We start from the raw sequence: 17877 nt of genomic DNA on the forward strand, positions 1-17877 counted from the left end.
GGCAGAAGGTTTATCTCGCCTTATTTACGCCGCTCAGTCATTGTGTGTAGATAAGTCTATCTGTAAAACAGTAGATGCAATGTTATATAATTTCTTATGGAAAAATAAACCGCATTATTTGAAGAGGTCAGTGGTAATAAATTCTCAGAACAAAGGTGGCTTAAATTTTATTGATTTTAATATTTTAAATAATTCAATTAAGATAACTTGGCTTAGTCGTTTTTAAAAAAATCCAACCTCTGTTTGGAATATTTTCCCCCAGTTAGTTTTTTCACAGCTTGGTGGAGCAAAATTTGTTTTAATGTGCAACTATGACATTCCAAAACTACCTGTCAAACTGTCACAGTTTCACCAGCAAATTCTTCTTGCATGGACACTTATTTACAAACACAACTTCTCTCCCCACCGCTGTTATATATGGAATAACAAGAATATTTTATTTAAAAGAAAATCGATATTTTACAAACACTGGTTCAGCAATGGCCTGATATTTGTTGGCCAACTTTTTGATAAAGATGGTATGCTCTTTAGATATTCAGAATTTCTGTCAACCTATAATATTCCAGTGACACCAAAGGAGTTTGCCACCGTTATGGATGCTATTCCATCTGGCCTTTGTATGCTTTTCAAAAATAATACCTTAATTTTGAGGTATGACCCATTACCTGAACCTGTTAAGACCCCAATTGGAGAGATATGTTTTACAGGAAAAAAAAAGTCATTCTTATAAAGTTAGAGCCTTATTGGTTGAATCAATTGCCTGTACCCCTTCTGTTGTCTCCTATTGGAATAGTTTTTTTTGACAATTTAAATTGGAAACCTATATGGTCTATGCAATATAAACTTTTTGTTACAAATAAAGTAAAAGAAATATCTTTTAAAATACTTCATAATATTTATCCTACCAAATATTTCCTTAAAAAAAGATTTGATACACATTTTGATTCTGACTGTGTTTTTTTGTATAGATAAAACTGAGACCATTCTTCATTTATTCTGGATATGCAAATATACTCAGCAACTGTGGAAACATGTTGGCTTGTTTATCTCAAATGTGATCTTAAAAGGTTTCAATTTAAATTCCAAAATGGTTCTTTTTGGTTTTTTTGATGGAGATTCAGATGTTTGCCTCATTATAAACTTAATTTTGTACCTCTGTAGATTTTACATACATAAATGTAAATTTTCTAATTGTATACCAATATTTACTGTATTCTTACAAGTGATTAAGCAGTATTTAAAAACTATCTCTGCCTCTGTAAATAAAAAAGCAATTAGGACATATTCAATCTGTAAAAGCTATAAGCTTATAAATGTACTCAATATGTAATTTATTTTGTGTAGTACCCTCTTCTACTTTGTTTATTTATTGACTCTATAATATTCTTTCCAAGCCTTTTTATTTATCCTTTATTTATTTTATTTATTTATTGATTTATTTTTTACTTGTAATTACTTTTTGTTTCATATCTATTTCTGCTGATATAATAATTGTATTATATATTGATATATTTTTTTGTATTCACGGTTCTGTTATTCGTAAAGTTCAATAAAAAAATAAAAATAAAAAAAAAAGCCCTGACTCACCCAGCGCCCCTCCTCTCTCACACACCCACTCCTGTCGGGAGCCTGGTGAAGGGCGGCGACTTAGCACGGGGTGCCGATGATAATTAGGGGGGAGGCAGCTGAGTCGTCACATATATATATATATATATATATATATATATATATATGTATATATAGGCCTAATAAATCAGTGGTTGCCAGACCTGGAACTCTGTGTCTCCCTAATGAAAAAACACCTGACTCAGCTTACCGGTTCGTTAAGTTTTATACACAGTCATACAAAAGAGAGACAGTACATCCAGGAAAACACAGGTGATACTGTAGGCCTTATGCCAATTTGAAAATCTCCAACATTGGTAACAGTAGCTTTTATTTATTTATTTTATTTATTTTAGAAAACTTGAAGCAACAAATTCAGGACAGCAAAAGGACAAACTGCACCTCGTGAGTCAGTCAGTCTGTTTGATGAAAATGGTCAATCAGATTCTTCTTATAATATGATAAATCCAAAATCAGTTAAGTAAACTGAATGTTAATCATGGGCTTACAACAGAAGTTTGATTAATAATATCACATTATGTTTTGTGGTAAATGTAACTGTGAGTGATGAAATATGGACAGTAATATCACTTAATTATTTAATATTCCAATGAATGAATAAAACACAAAAATGAAAAAAAAAAAAAAATCTGTATTACACCCAGCTCTCTGTCAAATATATTTAAGTATTAATCTTCCCCTTACCACAAGTTTACAGATTTTCTCACTAAGCAGGAATCTTTGAGCCTGCAAACTGTCTTACAATAATGCAAAAGAATACAACAACAACAACAACAACAACAAAAATCATTATACTTATAAATTTTATGATTAATCACAGGTTTGTAAGGCATTATTCTCTGTAAAACAGAATGATTTGCATTTTATAGAAGTGGAAAAATGTATACTGTTTTTTTTTTTAAGTTTCATTTAGATTTGATTTAATTAATAATCACATAAATTATATATTCCATTTATTCATTTACCTTTTTTATATATATAACTTCATGAATGCTATTTACTCAAAGGATTTCTTGTAACATAATGTCTATAGTCATTCAAAAACATCTCGATTTTCATGAGTATCTTATTAATCAGTGTCTGACGCTGATGTCTGCACACTTTTCTTCTGTTGAAGATTTTTGGATCTGAAATCACAAATCAGCACAGAAAAAGTAGCCACGCCCACCAGAGCAGAGAGAGCCAATCGGATCACAGCTTCAGTTGAACCACAACAGCAGATACAGAGTTCTGAGAGAAGAATGAACCACTTAAAATATGAAATATGATTCATTTAGTTTGTGGGAGAATATAGTGCTGCTGACATACCTGCACATGTGTGACAGAGTTTGCTGATGTCCAGATGTGTGGTCTGGTTTCTGATGGGATTGTTGATCACACATCTGTAGCTGTTTTTCTCCTGATGTTTCACCTCCAGAGGTAGAGAGAGACTGATGCTGAGATCAGACACACTGATGCTGGACAATAAACTGTTTCCTTTGTACCAGGAGAGAGTCACATGAACCACATTCACCACTGAACACGCCAATGAACAATTCTGTGCCGATGAAGATGATGAACAGTTTCTGCTGATGACAGGAACAGGAAGATGAGCTGGAGAATATTGGAGGATAAATCAAATTCAGTATGTAAAAGAGCTGTGAAATATTTTTTAGTTCATTGATTAAAAAAAGTGTAAATGGTTACTGTAAACATTGTAAATCGCCTGGATTTAACATCCATAGAACCTTTTCATTCCATAAAATAGTCTTTATAATGGAAAAACATTCTATAGATTATCAAAACATTCTTCACACTGAGAAAAGAAGTGGTGCAACAACCAGCAAAAACAGAATCCAGCTGTTTCTTGAAAGTATTCTGTATGACTTTAATGGTGCCTCTTAAAAAAAAAAAAAAAAAAAAATGATTGGTTTCCAGTTTAAATTCTGACCCCATAAAAACTGTAAACTGACTATTTTTTTTTGCACTTTTTCAAATTGTACAATATTATTGATTAAGAATAATAATAATTAATTATTAATTAATGATAGATCATAGGTTTAGTTGTGATTATGGGGATCTCTTAATTTAATTTATTCATTTATTAGCGGCTAGTGTTAAATCAAGAAGGATCTTCTAGACAAGTAAAACATTTTTGTCTTGTTTTCCGACTGTCTTGTTTGCGCTAAGAAAAAAACTCAAGTAATTTTGACTTTTTTTTCCTGAAAACAAGACAATAATTCTTTACATGTCTTGAATATCCCTATTGTTTTATTTATTTATTTATTTATTTTTGATATTATGACTGAAAACAAGACAAAAAAACCTAAGTAAGAAAAGCATTTTTGCATTGTATATATGTCAAGGTACAGTAAAATTATAAACCATGCATAGAAATTTGGTTACTCAACTAATCACCATAAAACACAAACACAATTAAGAATAATATTTCTCAAAATAATTTTAGAGTCAGTATACCTGGCAATAGAGAGAGACGGGGTGTTCTACTTGAAATTTTGCCAATTCTCTTTAAACACCCAAGTAATAATAATAATAATAATATATATATATATAAAGATTCAAAACTGAGGCAGCATCTCCAAAATGCTTCAAGAAACCTTACCTGCAAAGTTAGTACTGTTAAAAGTTTTAGGCACTTGTGTAAAAATACTGTCAAATGAGGATGCTGTCAAAAATAATATCATAATTAGATTATCAATTAACTTCTATTAACTAAATTAAATCAACATTTGGTGTGAGCATACTTTGTGTTTAAAGCAGCTTTTGCCCTCGGTGCACTTGCACATAGTTTCTCAGGGAGCTTTGCAGGTTTCTTGAATCATCTTGGAGATGTTGCCACAGTTCTTCTGGATTGAGTCTGTCTCAGTTTGTTCTGTTTCTTCGTATAGTCTCAGACAGACACATGATGATGAGATCAGATCAGATCTCTGTGTGGATCACAAAAATCTTACTAGATTATTACAATTAATGGCAAAATGAATGTTTGGAAATGTAAACCAATATTTCCTACTGACACACTACAGCAAAAGTGTTTAAATTTTGGCCAGCACTGTAAAACAAGTCAAATATTTCTCTACTCACCATAGACAGTAAGATTGAATGTGATGAGCGGTGTGTCTCGGCTGATGCTGGTGACTTTATATTCTCCAGAGTCTGTGGTTCTGGTGTTCATGATGATCAGAGATCCAGTCTGATCCAGTTTCAGTCTGTTTCTGAATATCTCAGTAGCACTGGTATTATAAAGCGTGCTCTTATTCTCCTTCATGTTGATGTTAGCTATGAGAATTTTTCCAAACCTCCAATCGATCTCTTCATGTTTCAGTATTTCAGTAACATCGGTCCTGAGAGTGACAGAATCTCCCTCCATCACTGACTCTGACTCTGACTTCACTACATCAACACCAGACACACCTGATGAACAAATAAGAATATTTACTCAATAAAAAAATATTCTGTTTTAGTCTTTTTGAAATTATTATAAAATTGTAATGGCAAAACAATTCATTTTGAACTAAATTGCAGTAAGTATTGAAAAGGAAAACTGTATCAACAAAAAATATTTTTATTTTATATTAGTCTGATGCAGCTGGAAAAATATATGAGGTAAAATTAATGGATGGAATAACAATTATCAGAATTATGTTTTGTGGACAAATGGTAATATCAACATAATGGAAGACATAAATACTCACCAGGCAAACTCCACAAGCACAAACAGATGAAAATAAACATTTTATTCAGCAGTTTGCAAAACAGTTTCACAACAGGATTGTTATTATAATCAGGTCCTGACACTCTTGAAATGATTGTAAGTGAATAAAGCAGTTGGTCTGTAGTGAAGTTGTTTAGTGAAGTTCTGCAGTGAATAAACTCCTCCAGTAGCTCCACCCTTCAAAATGTCATTGTTCAACCAACATTTTCCATTATTAAAAACAAATATAAACTGGCTTAATTTAAAAGATTCATCAACTAAACTGAGTGTTTCAGAATGAAGATATACAGACGTGCAGTCGATCCCAAGGGTATAAATAACACAAAGCTGCTGAAAAACACTCTGAACAGATTCCCAAAGTCAGAATCTTAATTCCAAGTTAATAACAATCTTATTTATATATATATATATATATATATATATATATATATATATATATATATATATATATATATATATATATATATATATATATATATATTTTAAGTTAAACAATAGTGCTTTTATTTTGAAGGAGATGGATTTTTTATGAATTAGCTTATTAGATAGATAGATAGATGGATGAATAGATAGATAGATAGATAGATAGATAGATAGATAGATAGATAGATAGATAGATAGACAGACAGACAGACAGATAGATCGATAGATAGATAGATAAATAGATAGATAAATAGATAGATAGATAGTTCTTAAACTAATTAACAAAATAAAATGGTATGTCGGTGTGGGAGGTGCAACTGAAGGAATTAATTCACACTCACTTCAGTCTGATTAAACCATTCATTACAGACCGACGGCCCAATCAACATTTTCAAGAGTTATCAGGACCTCATTGATATAACATTTCATTGTGAGACTGTTTAGACAAATGCTGAAGAAATGTTTGATTCATTTATTTTCATCTGTTTGTTCTCATTGAGTCTGCTTGGTAAGTATTATCATTAGCATTATCATTGGTATTAATTTTATCAGAATAAAACCTCAAATATTTCTGTGCAGCATGAAAAGAATTGTTTCAAAATCACAAATCTCCAAATCTTGTAAATCTCCATTTTGCAGTAAATATTTCTGTTTTTTCACCAGGTGTGTCTGGTGTTGATGTAGTGAAGTCAGAGTCAGAGTCAGTGATGGAGGGAGATTCTGTCACTCTCAGGACCGATGTTACTGAAATACTGAAACATGAAGAGATCGATTGGAGGTTTGGAAAAATTCTCATAGCTAACATCAACATGAAGGAGAATAAGAGCACGCTTTATAATACCAGTGTTACTGAGAGATTCAGAGGCAGACTGAAGCTGGATCAGACTGGATCTCTGATCATCATGAACACCAGAACCACAGACTCTGGAGAATATAAAGTCACCAGCATCAGCCGAGACACACCGCTCATCACATTCAATCTTACTGTCTATGGTGAGTAGACAATTTTATATTCACCTTTAACAAAATTCACTGTCATACTTATTGAGAATATTATAAAATTACAGATAATTCTATTTTGATACAGTTTAATTTCTGCATTATAATACAATATTTGAATAAACATTCTATAACATCTTTCTCTGTTACTTTAGTTCAGTATTAAGCATACATTAACTGACATATTACAGCACTTTAAACTGAATTATTTATTCTGTCAAATGTCTTCCAGCTCGTCTGCCTGTTCCTGTCATCAGCAGTAACACTTCTCAAAATTCATCATCATCAGGATCATTGTCCGGTTGTGTGTTTGTGTGTTCAGTGGTGAATGTGAGTGCTGTGACTCTCTCCTGGTACAAAGGAAACAGTTTATTGTCCAGCATCAGTGTGTCTGATCTCAGCAGAAGTCTTTCTTTACATCTGGAGTGTCTAGATGATTTCTACAGCTGTGTGGTGAACAATCCCATCAGAAACCAGACCACACATCTCAACACTCAACTCTGTCAGACATGTTCAGGTATGTCTCTGATAATATTTAGTGTTTATGAACACATTCACCCACAATAACAACACTCTCCTTCACATCCTCCAGTCTCTGTATCTCTGATCGTGTGGATCTCTGCTGCTGCTGCTGCTGCTGCTGGTTTTCTGTTGATTGTAGCTGCTGTTGGGATCTTCTGCATCTGGAGGAAACACAGAAAAACAGACCAAGAAGGCAAGCATTTTACTATTTTTACCTACAGCATGTGTGTAAATAATATAAAACAATGCTCAATATAAGTTCGTGTATTTAGTTTTTTTATATATTTTGTTACAGTTCAGACCGGTGACAGAGAGATCACTTATGCTGATCCAACATTTTACCAAAGACATAAATCGGTAAGATAATATATTTCTGTCTATGATGTTTCTGTTTTATTTTAGCAGTGAAACCAGTTTTAGGTGTGTGTTTAATGATTTACAAACACAAGCACCACAACAGACATTTATAAAAGCAGCAGATGTATTTTGGTGTCTTTTTGTCTTCTACTCTGATACATTTATATTTTAGGGTAACACAAAATCATCATTTAAAGGCATTACAATATTGCCACAATCACAAACACTTATATGTCATCCAAGACAAATTTATTCCCTACAAAATGGGAAATTACTATATTATAGGTGAAGCAAATTAGCTCAAAATGGAAATGTATTTAAATAATTACAGTCAATTATGATTTATTACAATTATTTATATCAGCTGCCAGTAGTAACTGTAGCAGAATTAATATTGTCAACAACTAATCTGTATATCTAGCGAACATTCAGTGTGAGTTTATACCAATCCTAAGAAAGGACATTTCCCTGTGAGATCATATTGTCTATTCAGTGTGACCCTACAATTTTCTCTGCGCCTGTATGCTAATTGAGAGGGGGTGCCAACATACTCGTTTATTTAAATTAATTTTAATGAGACAGACCTTATTTTTCAGCAACATTTATTGTTAGGCTTACACACAATAAGCTTGAACATTACACATCGTGTTTTGTAGCTGAAAACCTTTAACAATGTGTGCAAACAAACAAAAGTACAGATTAAAAGCAACAAAAAATAAAGTTAACAAAGAAAAAATGTTAAGCATCCTGCAGCAATTAGGCTATTGTAGAAGGCGGCAGTGGCTCAGTGGTTCATGTAGGTTGTCTACAAACCGGAAGGTTTGGCGGTTCAATCCCCGGCTCCACCTAACCAAGTGTTGAGTTGTCCTTGAGCAAGACACCTAACCCCAGCTGCTCCCGACGAGCTGGATGGCGCCTTGTATGGCATACACCGCAGTCGGTGTGTGAATGTGTTTGTGAATGGGTGAATGTGAGGCAAATTGTAAAGCGCTTTAGATGGCCATGTGGTCTGTTGAAAGCGCTATATAAATGCAGTCCATTTACCAAGGTAGCCTACACTTAACTTTGAAGCTTTTAAACTGTCAGCAAAACTTTTTTGCTTTTTTTTCTATAGTTTTACATGTTCTTGTTAAGAAATACGGGCATGTTAACATGATCGGGGGAAAGTCGGCTCCTTAGTCTGTTAACAATAAGGCAGGCCGCGGAGAAAGCGCACTCTGACGAGACAGACGTTGTCGGGACTCACAAATAACGGTGTGCTAAGCTAATATGTTTTGTGAAGCGATTCGTGTTTTAGTTTCACCACTCATCTGGTGGAATACATGGCTCCAGCAAGAACTGTTCCCACTCGTCTCGGCTGGACTCATACCGCCGTTCACATATCGCATCTTTTGCACGCTCAAGTTCGTTATTTCCAATGTAGGCGCTTGGTATGTGCGCTCATAATGGAAGCGACGCAGTCGCGATGCGCACACAATGCGCACGCGGTGCGACGCGCCCGTTTTTTTCCAGCCGCGTCCGCACCGCATCGAGTTAAAAACATCTCAACTTTTCAGAATGCCGCAAGTGCACCGCGGGTCATGTGACAAGAACTAAACATTCAGCTTCATCCTTTCCCGTAGCAACGTTGAAAGCTCAGCCAAGATGAAGGAAGAGCTGACCATAGCTATATATGGATTGCCATTTTTAAATAAATTTAGTAGCAGAGCTACTGAAAGCGATTTTTTTATGCTGCAAATCCATTTATCCTTTGCTGAAATTTCTGTGTCTTCATGGAGAGAGTGTGTAATTGTTGCTTAGCAACGGCAGACGCCTCAGGAGCGCTTCTTCCCAAGCGCTTTGGAAAGAAGGAGAAAGCGGCGTGCCTATCATTTTCCACTTGTTTTTAGGCGCAATATGTGAACATTAATTAATTATTTTTTGCTTGCATATATCTTCAAATATGTCATGGAGAATCACAGAAACTGACCAAATTAGGTTTTATTGTGAACAACAAAAGTTTTTTTTTTTTTTTTTGTGAAATTCGAATATCATTTTTATTTATCGAATAATTAGAGCAGAGCAAATATTCAAATGTTCGATTATCCGTGCACACCCCTACTTTATAATATTAATTCCTTTGTCGGACAACAGAAACATTAAAATATAATAATAAACGTTTTATTGACAATTTTGGCTGCATTAAAATGCAGTATATGAGCACAGAAAGAGCAAGATAATATGATGCACTTTGTGGCAGTACGAAAAAAAAGAGGAGTTTTTTTTGCTGTGTGGCTGGATGGAGGAGGGATATAAATTAACTGGAAATTGGAAAGGTGTATATAAGGAGGAGTTATAGGAGAAACAAAGGAAGGAGAGAAGTGAGAGAAGGAAAGAGCGAGAGAGAAAACCGATTACCTGAGACAACCGCCTAGTTGGTGAGACTGAACACTTCGCTGCTGTTTGAGCCAGTCTGGGTCGCTGAAGCGGAGGTGAGTTTCTGTGGCGATCTCTGTAGTGCGGCATGCACTCTCGGCTGCTGGTTGCAGGATGACGTAGTCTTTGGGGCTGACGAGAGCGAGTGATCTGCTCAGGTGAACGAACTCCTGTTTAAACTTCCTTTGTTTAAAAGACTCCAACCGACAAACAGACTCCCTGCCATTATCGGCCCGAGCTCAGCTCTCCTCACAAACACACACACACTACACGAACACGCAAACATACCTGAACATTCAAGCACGCCCATTCATCACAGCGCAGCAAGGCAATTACTTTTTTTGTTTGTTTGTTTGTTTGCTTTTTAATTACTAAGGTGATCTCTTTATACTTTTTCATCATTTCTGTTTCCAGTACCTCCTGTTGAGGCAATAATGTGGGAAACTAAGGGTGCATAATATTTTTTTCCCTGTTTATTTTCATCTCCTTTGTTGGTGTTTTGTTTTTTTTTGTTTTTTTATTGTTTTCCGAAAATATTCCTATATAACAGGACAATGAACTTGTGAATTATTTGTTTGTTTTTGTTTCCTTGTTAGTTTGGAGAAAATATATAACTGTGAAGGTTAACTTTCTTTGTGTGAGACTCTGATTTATGTTTGTAATCGGTGGCTAATAGAGACATTCCGTGGTAAAAAGCATTTGTATTTTGACAAGATTAAGCTTGTCTGGCGCCCGAACTGTGTATAGTTAAATTAAACATTTGATTTAAGTTTCTTTGGGCCAGCCACCGTTACAACTTACATTATGAATATGCTTATTAGCATATTACGTCATCTAGTGACATTTAGCCACTTTTCAGGCAGGGTTTAGCTACTCTCCATTGAAAGAAGTTGGCAACACTGAATGCTGCTTGAGTTAATAGAAGCTGTTTTCAGTTTTATGTAGCCTGGATGGAGACTTTTGTTCCAGCAATTGCTAACGATTTAAGATCATTAGCGCAGGATTGCAAGGTAGCCTGATAGATGGATCGTTTGCTTCTCTCTGGTTAGTGATGCGGCCTCCAGCTAACCAATCCTTTTTCAGACTGATGTTGGCACCCCCACTCAATTAGCATACAGGCACAGGGAAAAATAAATGTATAAATGTGGAAATACAGAAATAAATAAATGTATAAATGTGGAAATACAGAAATAAATAAATATATAAATAAATACATAAATATATAAATAAATGTATAAATACGTAATTAAATGCATATAGAAATGTATACATAAATAAATACATGCAAAAATTCAGAAATAGCCATTTATATTACCAAAATGTATTTATTTTCACTATTATTTCTGCATTTATTTATTTATTTCTACTTTTATTTTTGTATTTTTTTATTTTTTATTTTTTTTATTAGTCCTTCATAACCCTGCATCTCAATGTTCATACTATCCATCATAAATAGTATGTGAGATTAGAATAAGTGTGTCCCAAAGCATAGTATGCTGAAAAGAGTATGCCAAAAGATGGTCTACTATTTCAGGTCAATTTTTGAAGTGTGGATCAATGCACACTTTAATGACTTGCCCACAATTCTTTGTGCATTGGCGAAGGATTCGGTCCAGAACTACAAACACGAATAAAACCCATTAGGAAAATGTGGTGGATGCGTGCGAATGGCAGTTAAGTAGAGAGATTTACAAAAAGGGGTTTAGTATGTCTTAGTATGTCTTAAAGCTTGCCTACTCTTCTACTACACACCCAAAAGTGTGTACTTGTTCTTCACCAAAAGAGTTTATACTTTAAGGGCCTAGTATAAGTAAGAACAATGAGATGCAGGGCTAATTTTCCTTAGTTGTCCTGATTAGTTCATCCGGTTCCCCTGTGTCTTGTTAGTCATCATTCCTGCTCTTGCTTTTGTATAATTCTCAATTGTTTTTTGTATTTTGTATAAATTCTCGGTGATTGTTGTTAAGTTGGATATGCTTTGCTGTGTCCTTGTTTCCCTCTGGATTACGATTAAAGACTGTTGATTGAATTGTCCTTGACAGTGCACTCATTTCAGTAGAGCTGAAAACACATATTATAGACTATTAATGACAGGAAGAGGACATAAATAAGTTCTTGATAAATAAGTCGGTGGATGTTTGTGTTTTCTTTCAGAGAGCTACAGAGCAGGATAATGTGGTGTACGCAGGAGTCTCAAGACGTTGATCAACTCTTGAACAAAATGTGATTCTATTTTTGGATTACTAACTTTCCACATCCCAAATACAGAGGCAAGAAAACAGAACCACATGTTCTTTGTGAATACAGATATATGCCCGTTAAATGTCATTATGTCATAAGTACACATACAACGTAAAAAAAAAAAAAAATTTTAAAAGGAAGTTTTCACAGGAATGCCATAGAACATTTTTTTTTTTTTTTTTTTTGTCAGACAGGACTGGACTGGAGTTCAAATTCAGCCTAGGGAAAAAAAAAAAAAAATCTATGAATAATATATAAAATATAGGGTAGAGTGGGGTAATTTAATTTTAATAGTTAATATGGACTATGTTGAAGAGATTGATGTAGTTGTATTCACCATGTAGTAGAAACCTGGGATGGACGGATTCTTCAGTCCCGCGCCTGCCTGCTCCTACAGAAATATAGCCTATACACAGTAAATTTGGCCGAGTAAAATTTACTCAAATTGAAGAAAATTTTACTCTATGCCAGATAACATTTGGTCCCTCTCTAAAAAGAGTAAAAGTTACTCTTTTGATAGAGTTGTTTTTCCAGAGTTAATTTTGCTCAATTTAGTGTTCATATTTTACTCTTTCATGTTATATTTGACTCTATTTAGTGTTATTTCAAATTAACTCTTGTTCTATTTTACTCAGTTCAGTGCTACATGAAATTGACTCTTGCTACTTTTTAACTCTGTTCAGAGGAACTTCTAATTTACTCTACCACAATTTACTTCCCCTCCTGAGTTGTTTATCATCAGTTATGTGTGAACCACAAAGAATAACTAACTCTATCCAGAGTTATTCCTCTGAATTACACCATTCATATTTTACCCTCAAAAAGGTGTAAAATGAAGAACTTGCTTTTCAGTATTAAAATAAAACAAAAAACAACAAACAATATACTCATGTCTCAATTTTATTTTTTAAAAGCTCCTCCTCTTCAAACAACATTACACTTAAACATAATTCACTTGTCATCGTGAATGTGTCATCATGTTGTGATCATGAAAAAAAGAAAACAAAAGAACAAAAAAAAAAAGAAATGAAAAATACTAAAATAAAAAGTAATGATAACATAATGGATGAGATGAAAAAGAATTACATGAAACTATATGGTACAATAAACAAATCAGAATCACAACCATAAGACATCAGAATGTCAAACAACTTGTTGTGCAAAATATCCTTAATCTCCAAAACATAAGGTGCTTCTGTGGTATGTGCAACTTTGTAAGCATGGATATGTTCAACTAAACATATTGTTTTCAGTGCAGTTGTTATTAAAAGGATGTGCTCATCTTTAATAACAATATTCTGGATTACACAAAATACAGGCATGTCATTTTGAACTTGAACACAAACTGCCAACCCTGACCGATAAGTGTTTCCACAGTGCTTGACCCACTTCACATTTAAGACCTTAGTCCACACAGGCACATTAAGTTTTCCAGCCATCTCAGCACCAACTTCCATTTCATTCAATGGGACCATTTTCCCGGGACCAAATTTCATGGCATTAGGATCAAATGTTTGCCAAATATAAGACATTTGGCACTGGTGCTTCTTTGCTAATGTTTTCGTTATGTTTTTAAAGCTTTTCAGCTGCTTTTTAAAAACATTATGTTTCGCTTCATAACGCATACACCAACTATGTATCAGTGGTCCAATTTTCTGCATACAACTGGGATAATGCACCATTAAATGATGCTTTGGCAATAAGTTCTTATCAGGAAACAACTGCTTAAACAAACTGTGGTGTTCTGTAATCAGATGTTTCAAATAAATGGTGATACCAGTGGATATAACTGAAGAAAACACAATACTGACTATCTGAAGCAATAAAATGAACAAATACCAGTGTTGATCATTAGGATGCACAAGATCTCCAAACATGATGGGCAGATAACGCAATAAACACCAGCTCTGAGTGGCATTTAAGCCCAAGTCATTGGAACCCTCTCTTAATTGTACACCAGGAGGTTTGTTGTTTTGTTCCATGAAGCCATAGTTGAAACTCTGAATTCTTCTGTCTACTTCTGCTGATGTGGTGTAATTTTCAATCAAGTGCTGAATTAGTAATTTCATCTCAAATTGAGCAACCCCCTCTAATATGTCGTGCATAATATCGACTGAAAAATTTGAAGTTGTGTGGAAATATTGCAACGAATTTAAAAGGCAAGACTTTTTTACTCCCATTACATAAGGCAGACTGGGATTGCTCTGCATCCTCTGGCAGTGTTCAGCATGAAGTTCTTTAGTTCGCACTGTCATCTTTGGACTATCTTCACTGAACACTGTCTGAAAGTCCTCTTTCTCTAGTAGGCAAAAGCGGCAACAGTACCTAGCACTAAATGATTCCACAAAACCAAACAAGGAATGTACTCCAAGGTTGTCACCAGTAACCTGGACAATGGTTCCATAAACTGTCTGATCAAATAAAGGAATCTGAATTCCAATGGTTTCCAGTGTTGAGATATCCTGGACAAGCGGCTCTAGTATTTTATCAAACCCATAGGTTTTGATATCTTGTGCATGAAATAAAGTGACTAAATGTATATTTAGTAAACTCGAATTGTATTTAGGGGAAATATTTCTAAGGGTAAAATAGATAGCTCCTAACTTATGTATTCCTCGTTTTGACCCAAGGGGGTTTGAGCATTCAAATTCATCAAAAAAAAAGCTGGATCTGAACTGCATCTCTTTGTTTTGAGAAGAGTGCATGATTCTTAAAGAATTCTCCATCATGTATGTCATAAAGACAATTTGGTCTTTGTTGTAAATCTCTCGCCATCATATCTGTAATGCTAGGGTGTCTATAAATGGACTGTAAAGTCTCAAGAATTGGTATATATACAAATTTATCCTTAACAATGGTTTGGGCAAAAGTTCCAGTTGTTCTGTTACGCCGCGTTGCAAATCTTGTTCCAAGAACATATTCAACAGGATCTATTTTCCCCCATTTGTCTGAAAAGTACCGCATTCTCTTGCTCTCAGTGTTTAATGCCGCAAAAGGATTTTGTATTTTTTCAAAACACTGATCAATTTGAGACTCAACAACACTTTTTATGGGCTCCTCTAAGGATAGGCTGTTTTTCACTGATTCTTGAGTTTCACTATGAATATCTCCAATCACTTCTTCTAGAGCACCAACAACATAGTTAATAGTTGTCTCTGCGACACCAGCAACTTTAAGTTCAGCCACCACTGTTGCACAACTGTTTACTATATTTGTTTTTAAGAGTGCAGACTCACAAGGTGGATTTTGGTTTGATAAAACACCTACATCATCTAATGAAATGGAGTTGGCGGTGGATGAGCTTTCACCAGAATCAATGCGTGAACGGTCAATTGCACAACACTTGCTGAGATGCTTTCGTAATCCAGAAAAACTATGGTAAACATGTGAACAACCTTTTTGAGCACATTTTAACTTAAGACTTTTTCCCGGACAAAGGCCATGAACTAACTTGAAGTGCCTTATAAGGGCATTGGCATTAGCATGCCCCTTTTTACAAATGAAACAAATCATCTGCTCACTGCAGGATTCTAGCTCTCAACTCGGCTACTCTGGGATTCACCTTGGTGGTTTCAACATCTATATCATAGACAGTGGTTTGCAGAAAGCTGTACACATTGGTCAATTCCTGACAGTATGAAGTCCCAAAGACAAAGTGAGCTTTGAAAAGCTCATCAACACAGGCCAATGAATTAGAAGCCTTACAGGGTAGAGCATGTTGGTCAATCACAATAAACCAAGAATGGATCCTACTTTTGTTCGGCCCAACAGCAAGTAGATATGGCTGGAGCCTCTCTCCAATGCTATCCAAGTGCCCTTGGATACTGTTACCGGTCTGTGAAAGAATGAAAACACATTAGTGCCGATGTGACTTAACAGTAAGGGCCCCCCTTTACACTTTACGTTTAGATCGTTAAAATAGGGCCCTTAAAGTAAATAAATGCCTTCCACCAAAGTTTCTGTATTACACACTTTCGGGAGATCATTACTAAATATGTGCTAAGTAGAAAAGAATACCGCAAGAACAATTTGAAGGACAAGTGATCTTTGAGAGAAATATGCAAGTCTGAGGAATAAGCAAGTTCAAGTTCACACAGTGACAAAACATTGTAAAACAGTGTCATTTGATCTGTTAAATCAGTAGCTTCACCTTGATGAATTTCACAAGACGATCACATGCTTGTTTGGCTGAGATCTTTCCCGGTCTCTTGCGGCCTTGACTTGAGGGTGGCAAAAGGTGAACCAGCATCAGAATGGAAGACATGTCGCTGTCCCACCCTAGAAACACAGAAAACAAATGAAACATATTTTTTTGTATTAAGGCAGAAGGGGTTGAGCATATTAAACCTCCAAATCACTTTCAATTGACTTAGCTTAACTTGGTAGAGGTGCTGGTATAAATACATTAACCACTGCAGTATTTTAGTTAATACTGCACACAGATTCAATATTAAGAGCACATTCATGGCCTAGTCTTGATGAATACAGATGTTTGGATGAATTTAGGTTAAACCTCCAAATATATTGAACATACAGCTAAACTTTACCTACAAAATATCAAAGATACTTTTGTTATTCAAACTCCAAAATTAGAAATATTTCAAACTTTAAATATACACCTGCAAATCCTATGTAATGGATATAGTTGTCTCTACAATTTAAACTGTAGATCTGAGTAAAGCTATTCTTGTCATGAATGTGTAACTTTCTCTTAAATAATTTAAGGTGTGCCACAATATAGATACGGTACCTTCTTCAACTTCAGTGGCTTCAGCATTTTGGATGAGGTCTTGGAGCTCACTAGTCTGTGTGAGGCCACGGCTCTGTGCAATAACCTTTGGTTTTATGTTGGTAGACCACTTCTCCAACAACTTTGCAGAGGTCGCATCACCAACCAAAAGTCCAAAATCTTGATCAATCTGCCAAAGATAATTAAAGTAGGTACCATAGAAGAAACTGACTTTGTTTACCTAACAAGTCTCTGTTACTGCAGAACAACAATAGCACTTGATTTCATATTTGTCTATTTTCATATTTTAAGAATTTAAGTCTCACATACCAAGCCTGGTATATCCAGGAATCGTGAGAAAACTGATAGAATATCAGCAGACTTTTTATGGTCATGCAGCAGCTTCTGGCGATAGGCCAGCATTAACTTCATCTTTTCCTTTACCACTGCCTCATCAGCTGTATGCTTCATCAGGGCTATTGCTTCCTGACAATGACGGTCTTCAGTCAAACAGCAGTCTTCTTTGTAGGGATGTCTGTCAGCAGTTGGCCCACCTGAAAGTGTTTAAAACAATATGAAAACCAAATTTTTTTAGTTCCTTTTCTTTCCAAAGCACAACACATAAATGCCAAAACTAGATAAATGACACAAAATAACATGTGAAACATGCATATATCCCAGAGTGCCATCTGAATTTGCCCAATGTTGATGATTATGCAAAAAATGTTTGCATTAAAAAAATAACAGAGATGCTATGTAACATGAGACCTCATTCACAATGTGGCTTAATTACAGATGCATAAAAGCATTGACTTAACATAAAATCTCACACCTGTTTGTGGTTGCCGTGGAT

General features: G+C 34.9%; 2 protein-coding genes across 3 annotated transcripts; one reads left to right on the forward strand and one right to left on the reverse strand.

Annotated features, from left to right (window-relative positions):
• Positions 1 to 1823: 1823 nt before the first annotated feature.
• On the reverse strand, positions 1824 to 5549 carry LOC127988510 (uncharacterized). Of its 2 annotated transcripts, none has more exons than XM_052591314.1 (4): positions 5319 to 5549; positions 4708 to 5037; positions 2935 to 3219; positions 1824 to 2753 (listed from the first exon to the last, which is right to left on the reverse strand). In XM_052591314.1, exons 1-4 carry the CDS (start codon positions 5356 to 5358, stop codon positions 2620 to 2622), a joined length of 789 nt encoding a protein of 262 aa, XP_052447274.1. In that variant the 5' UTR covers positions 5359 to 5549; the 3' UTR covers positions 1824 to 2619. The 2 variants fall into 2 exon arrangements, with proteins under 2 accessions (XP_052447274.1, XP_052447273.1); XM_052591313.1 differs by having other exon boundaries at positions 1824 to 2856; positions 5319 to 5536.
• A 583-nt stretch (positions 5550 to 6132) lies between these two features.
• LOC127988117 (uncharacterized) lies at positions 6133 to 7554 on the forward strand. Its single transcript, XM_052590664.1, has 5 exons — positions 6133 to 6269; positions 6425 to 6754; positions 6993 to 7277; positions 7422 to 7479; positions 7542 to 7554. Exons 1-5 carry the CDS (start codon positions 6221 to 6223, stop codon positions 7552 to 7554), a joined length of 735 nt encoding a protein of 244 aa, XP_052446624.1. The 5' UTR covers positions 6133 to 6220.
• Positions 7555 to 17877: the final 10323 nt, after the last annotated feature.

Source organism: Carassius gibelio, chromosome B22 (genome assembly GCF_023724105.1).
Source record: "Carassius gibelio isolate Cgi1373 ecotype wild population from Czech Republic chromosome B22, carGib1.2-hapl.c, whole genome shotgun sequence".
Taxonomy (NCBI): Eukaryota; Metazoa; Chordata; class Actinopteri; order Cypriniformes; family Cyprinidae; genus Carassius; species Carassius gibelio.